This window comes from Plasmodium gaboni, chromosome 11 (genome assembly GCF_001602025.1).
Source record: "Plasmodium gaboni strain SY75 chromosome 11, whole genome shotgun sequence".
Taxonomy (NCBI): Eukaryota; Apicomplexa; class Aconoidasida; order Haemosporida; family Plasmodiidae; genus Plasmodium; species Plasmodium gaboni.
Genome location: NC_031491.1, coordinates 843,428 through 851,104, shown reverse-complemented (window position 1 = coordinate 851,104; position 7,677 = coordinate 843,428). Strand labels below are relative to the sequence as shown.

Here is a 7,677-nt window from a genome sequence, read left to right as displayed (position 1 = left end):
TAATATCCATATATATCATAATAAATACAATATAACTATTTTGATCATTAATTTATTACATATATTTTTTCGCCATAAAAAAAAAAAAAAAAAAGAAAAGAAAAAATGTATATAATAAATATATGCTCCTTTTTTGTAAAATAGATGTCATATAATAAATTAAAATATTATATTGAAAAACATCAAACTATAAATACATATATATACATATAATATATATATATATTTAATAGTACAATTAATATTTTATATCATATTATGTTGTTATAAAATAAAATAATAATAACATATTGATAAAAAAAAAAAAAAAAAAAAAAAGAGAGAGGTTCAAAGGGTAATTATAAGTGAAGCTCATAATTTTATTAGCTAAAATATAGAATGAAGAAAAACATATTTAATAATGTATTTATAAATATAAAATTTCAAAAAAATTTAAAATATAATAAATTTATATCTTCAAAATGTATACAAAATATTTATATCACAAATAAATGGAATTCTACATCATGTGTATACAATCAATCTTTATGTACTCCCACTCAATTAATAAGTACTAGAAAAAAATTCTCAACCTTTATGAGGAATGTTATAGAGCAGGTGTGTTTACAAAGAAAGTTATAAAATTGTTATATGTATGGATATATATATATATATATATATTATGTATGTATTTCTTTTTAATGTATGTGAAACCATGAGATTTCCATTCTGTTATATGCTATCATTTATCTGTTCAACTTATTTATTTATTTATTCATTTTTATTTTTTTTTTTTTTCTTATTTTTTCGCTCTTTTGGTTAGGTTAAAAAAGACATGAAGGAAAATAAACAATACCAAGAAGCTCTAAAAGAACTTAAAGAAAAAACAGAGATAGACGACAAAAGAATAAGATTAAAAAAACGAATTGAAGAAAATATAGATTTTTTTCAAAAAATAAAAGAGAAAAATGTAGAAGCTGTAAAAATATTATACAACGATGTGAATAATTTTGTTACATATTGTTTTACTAAATATTATGCTTTAAAATTAAGCAAAAATTTATGTATTCAATTTTTTATTACATTGAAAAATGTGTTCATAAAATCAACAAATAAATTTACAGAATTGTCAGAAAAGTGGGATGAAAATAGCGCCTTTGTTAAATTAGATAAATGGCGTCAAGATATGGCTATAAAAAGATATAAAAAAGAAAAAGAAAAAGAAAATCAGCATAATAATAATATCGATGAAGAAAATGATAATTGTATATTGGATAATAATAATGAACAAAGTGATAATATAATTAATATAAATAAAAAAAAAAAAAAAAAACGTAGGTACACAAATATAATGGAAGAAAATAATGAAACAGAAAATGATAACTCACAAAATTATGAACTTATTTTAGCTCAAGAATCAGCATGGGATAAATTTGGAAGCAAATTAAAAGATATGCCATTTTTAAATAATTTTTTTGAAAACCCTATTTTAGGGAAATTATTTGGTGAAACCGAACTAGCTGCAGCTTTAAGAGAAATGAAAATGATCGATAAAAATTTCAAACTCTCAGAACTTATGTATTTATTTGAATATGTTATATCAAAACATATTGTTGAATCATATTTAATAGGAGATGAAGAAACCTTAAGGTTACATTGCGGTTCATCAGCTTTTAATTCTTTAAATGCAAGCATTACAGAAAGAAAAAAAAAAAAAGTCTTTCTTGATACAAATGTTCTTATTTATAAAAATCATGAACTTAAAGGAGCACAAAGAATGGAAGAAAGCTCACCTTGGTTTATATTTACTTTTCACACACAACAAATCAACTGCCTAAAAAATAAAAATGATGAAATTATTGAAGGGAAAATTGATGATATAAGAGAAGTTGTCTATACTATAGCCTTGTCAAAACATCCAGAGCCAGAAAAAGAGGGATTGTTATATCCATATATTGTAAGAGAGTTTGCAATTATTGGAAACACTCCATCATGGTAAAAAATTAAAGGGTATAAAACCACCTGAACCAGTCACATAAAAATATATATATATATGTAATTATAAATGAACAATATAATATATTTTTATGAACAAAATAATATATTTTTATGAACAAAATGATATATTTTTATGAACAAAATGATATATTTTTATGAACAAAATGATAGATTTACCTGAACAACATAATATATTTTTATGAACATCAAATATAAGCATATTCCAATGGAATGAAAAATTTAATAAATACATATATAACCTTATATATGTTTCAGAATATTCATGTGTAAATAAAACACGATCGTTTAAAAGAATAAATGAATTATTATATAAATAAGGGAATTTATAAATGTGAAAAAAAAAAAAAATGATTTCGTTAAGAAATGAAAATATGTATAACAATTATAATACACTATTTTTAAGTTATGAGATTTATTTTTTATATACTTTTACATATATATATATATATATATATATATATATATATATATATATTTATATATATGTTTTATCCTATTTTATAATAATATATTTTTTTTTTTTTTTTTCTTGTAAATTTATTCTTAACGTTTTTGAATAATGTGATGCATATAATAATATATGTATAATTAATACCTTTTATATTTTTGTACCCTATTTAAATGTTTGCTTCAAATTAAAGATGTTGCTTTAGACAATTATTTTTAATTGATGCAAAATTTTTTTATTTATACATTTTTATACTATTCGATGTATATAATATATATATATATATATATATGTATTTTTTTTTTTTTTTTATTTTAATTTTAAAATTTTTCTTAATTAAAAATGAATAATTTAATTATAATATGAAAATAAAAGTGTATCATTTTAATTAGGAATACAACATTTTGTGTCTATAGTGAATAGGGTAAAGTAAATATAATATGTACAATTATATATATATATATATATATATATATTTATTTATTTATTTAATTTTAATTAATATTTCAAATATTCGGTATATACACATGTTAAATTTTTAGTTAATATTTTTTTAAAAATTGTAACACAAAAAAAAAAAAAAAAAAAAAAGGAAAAAGGAACATACCGGTTTTCACCGGAACGAAAATATAAAATATAAAATATAATATAATATATATATATATATATATATATATTATATATATACCTTTTAACTCCATATTTATCATTGAATATTATATTTTTGTGTGGTAATAGCCTTCAGCTAAAAAAGTAAAGACTATCCTTTACAAGGGAAATATCCAATTCACCCTGTTCAGGGGATGATGGTATTTTAGTAGCGAATTTACCCAACCTGATTCTAAAGTTGTTATATATATTTTCTAGAATAGGTTCATTATACAATGTTATAAATGATTCTCTTATAAACTGGTTCATAATATCTACATTACATGCATGAGCCCAATAAGAATCATGTACCGCAGCAAAGCTAAAATTATTTTGAATTACCATTTTTTCTGCTGTCATCATGAGATGTGATGCATCTAGTGAATGAACAAAATTAGGTGGGAAGCCTAACCTTTGTTTGTTTTTATGTAATTGACTATTTTTATATGATATAACACTAATTGATTGTAAAGGTGTATTGACTAGAATTCTATTACCTAATCTGTATGGTTGTTCACATGGTAATCCTATGGGTGATATCCATGTGATAGGTATATTTAATTCATTAGTAACTTTGGACAAATTATTAAACCATTTTTTGATGATCATAGCCCTTTTAAATATTTCACTTATAGATTCAAATATATAATTAGCAATATATTGTGACAATTTATTAATTGTATTTTTATCTAGTTCTTTTCCTATCATTGTTTGAATTTTTCCTTTGACTTGATTTTTTGCCCCTATAGATGTTACACCATAACATATGGTCATAATGGTTTGTTTAACGACTTTTCTTTTTAAAAGATCAAATTTGAAGCAATAGCTAGCTAATTCGTTTTTATTAAGATTAGAGTTATTATTACTATTAGAGTAATTACTACAACGACTACTACTATAACTACTACTACTACAACTACTACTATTATTACTGTTGATGTTGTATTTATTGTTTGTTTTTATATTTTGATTCATATTGAAGGATATAATATTATTATTATGATCACTTGGTATATTTAGCAAATCATTTTTAATTTTATTTATGACTATATCTAAAACTACGGAATAAATATCTTGTGGTTCATCTGAAGGGATTATATTTACTGCTTGTCCACCGTATTTATCTTTTCCTAGGGCTGCATAATGTTGTAAGCCGTTACAAGTGCCATCTTGTTGAATTGGTATACTACTTTTATATTTAAAAACATTATCAGATTCTAGTGCATTTTTGAGATCTATTGCTACAGCTAATGCTTGCCATGGTTTTTCAGCCATATTCCAGAATTCGATATTATCAAATGGTTGTTGAGTTAATTTTTTAATATTATTAATATTTTGATCAACCCATTGAATTCTTTTTTGAAAGCTTAATTTATCTTTTCCAAATGTATTTGCAAGATGTATTTTTAACCAGAATAATCCTTTATGACCTATTTCTTTTTGTTCTGCAAATGTGATTAGACTTCTACATATATCATCACTCATATGATGTAGATGTGGTGATAATGGATACATCCTTCCTCTAAAATCTATATTATGAGGAAAATAGATAACTTCATTATCTTTTAAAGTTTTTGCTACAGCTAATTTTTGTAAGAATGTAGGTCTTTCACTTATTAAACATTTATTTAATCTATTAATTTCTTCTTTTAATAAAAAATATTTTTTTATTTCTTCATTATTTTGTTCTTTTAAATTAATATATTTTTTTGGTAAGCTATAATTTTTATAAAGGGGGATTTTTCCTATTGTTATACCATGAATATATGCATATTCTATATAATACAAAATTTCTTTATTAATTTTCCATCCCACATTACCTATTTCTGATACAATATTTTTTATTCTATTTAAATTACAAACATTTAAATTAAATAATGGTTTGATATTACAACGAATAAAATTATTTTTTAATAATAACATCCCTCCCTCATTATTTGACCACCTCCTTGGTTTACATATCATAGGTAAATAATTTAAAGGAATATGAGAATTTATTGCATTATCTAATAAATAATTTGCACAACACTCACGCATATGTATGACACCATACCAATTATTATTTTTCCATACATATGAATGAATAAATACAGGTAACTCAATTTTGTTTCTATCCCTCTTGGATCGATATAAAATAATTTCTTTTTTCATTAATTTTGCTCTTTGCTTCTGGCAAAAGCTACTTTGTTTTTTATTGTCTGAAATGTGAGGTTGGTCTGGTGTGTCCACATTAAGAGGGTCTTCCACATTAAGAGGGTCTTCCACATTAGGAGGTTCTTCCACATTAGGAGGGTCTTCCACATTAGGAGGTTCTTCCACATTAGGAGGTTCCCCCACATATGAGCACCCACCAATATGCTCCTTAGAAGGCATAAAAATTTTGTCCCCATTTTTACCATTTGCAGAATAATTATATGTACTTTTTTTTTTTTGTGATTTATTTTTTTTAAAAGAATTATCATAACAATTAGTCTTTTTATATTTATCAAGAATAATAAATTTTAATGTATTCGATTCATCTTCATAAAATTTTTGATAATTTAATTCTTTTTTATATTTACATTCTTCATATAATTCATCAGCATTATTTTTGGCTGTCTTATGTAAAAATAAATAATATTTATATTCATTTTTAAATTCATTTTTAGCTACATTAATATCAACATCCATTTTGGCATTCTCAATAAGCATGTTTAATAATAGTCCTCCTATTGTTGCCTTCTTGACAGAATTCCATTGAATTATATTATCATCATCGTTTTTTATATGTGTAGGGTTATTCATAAGTCGGTAATATTCATCACACATATGAATGTTATTCTTATGAATGTTATTCTTATGAATGTCATCATTATGAATGTCATCCTTATGAATGTCATCCTTATGAATGTCATCCTTATATATGTCATCCTTATATATGTCATCCTCATATATGCCATCCCTATCCATGCCAACATAATTACAAACACTACTTTCCTTTTTACCCCCAAGAACACTTTGTTGTCTCAACTGATCCCCCTTCCCAATTTTCTGCTTCATTTGACTTATTATCCTATACTTTTGAAAATGAGAAAAGGATGATTTATTTTTATTTTTCTTCATATAATTATAAAGAAGATTTTTTTTTTCTAGTAATTGAAAATTGAGTTCATTGTTTATTTCTTCTCCTATTTTTATGGCTATATGTGTAAATAAAGATTGATAAGAATATTCGTGTTCGAAATATTTGGATTGTGTAGTAACATTATTTGAATATTTTTTTTTTAAAGGATTAAAAGTATATTGAATGGTCCATTTGACTGTAATTGTAGCTAATAATTTATCATCGATACCATCTGGAAAAACATTTTTTTTTTTTTTATTTTTATTTTTTTCTTTATACAAAATAATACGTTTTTCTAATTCACTAATCCAATTTAAATATATTTTACACAGTCCTTGAATTTCTGTAATTTTTTTTAAATCATGTAAATTCGAAACAAATTCTTCTGCTTCTTCTATGGCTTTTTTATAAGAAGATCTTTCAATTAACATCTGTCTTCTAATGTTGATGATATTTTTTTCTTTTTCTACATTGGATGCAAAATGAAGATTTGGAATTCTCGAATAATTAGATTGATGACTTTTCCTTTTTTCTTCTAAATCGTTTTTACAATTGGACATATTATAATCATCAGAAATATTACTACTACTATTATTACTACTACTATTATTATTATTGTTGTTGTTGTCATTACTTATGTTTATATTATTATAATCATTCTTTTTTGTTACAACTTCTTTTTCTTCAGATTTAATAACTATTGGATATATATTATCTCCGTAAATTTTTTTTTTTTTTTCCTTTATATAATTTATATTAAACATATTATTTATATTAATATTGTCTTCTTTGGACATATCATCTATATTCAAAAACGTTTCATTTGTATTTACATTATTCTTCTCTGTAAGAACATTTGTTTGTTTTTTTATATTATCCATATTATTTGATGATAATGTAATTTTATTGATGTAATTAAATATTTCTTCCCCACCTATATCACATATTAACAACCCATTCACTGACATATATATATCTAGATTTTCAAAAAATACAATTATATTCTTATTAATATTTTTTAAATATTTTTTATTTAATGTATTTATATATTTTATTATATTCTCTTTTTCTTCTTTATCTATTTTTTTAATAGAAATTATTAAATTAGATAATTCTTTTATGACTTGTTCATCTAATTTGTTTTTATCAATAATAAGTGTGTCATTATTATTATTAATATTATTATTACATTGCAAATTGTATAAATCATTTTTGACGCTCGAACTATTAATATATTCTTCTTCTTCTTCTTCTTCTTTTTTTTTTTTTTTTTTCTGTTCATTATCATAATTATCATTAATCATATTATTTATATTATCTTTGATAGGTAAGCTTTTATTATTACTATTAAAAATATTAATATCTGTAAATTCTTTTATTTTATTATAACTCCTAATATTATTATTATTATTACATATGTTATATATTTCCATGTTCTTATTATCATTTCCTGTTGTTTTATTTTCATCTTGTATATTTG

General features: G+C 22.3%; 2 protein-coding genes across 2 annotated transcripts in view; one reads left to right on the top strand and one right to left on the bottom strand.

Moving 5' to 3' along the window:
* Positions 1 to 378: 378 nt before the first annotated feature.
* PGSY75_1125400 (putative mitochondrial import inner membrane translocase subunit TIM44) lies at positions 379 to 1,978 on the top strand (the record flags this gene model as incomplete). Its single annotated transcript, XM_018786377.1, has 2 exons — positions 379 to 597; positions 803 to 1,978. 2 exons carry the CDS (start codon positions 379 to 381, stop codon positions 1,976 to 1,978), a joined length of 1,395 nt encoding a protein of 464 aa, XP_018641172.1.
* A 1,209-nt stretch (positions 1,979 to 3,187) lies between these two features.
* Positions 3,188 to 7,677, bottom strand: part of PGSY75_1125300 (DNA-directed RNA polymerase) — a gene marked incomplete at both ends in the record, with an annotated part of 4,947 nt that continues 457 nt past the window's right edge. The window contains one exon of the mRNA XM_018786376.1: positions 3,188 to 7,677. This exon is cut by the window's right edge and continues 457 nt beyond it. Coding sequence (XP_018641171.1) covers positions 3,188 to 7,677 — 4,490 coding nt within the window.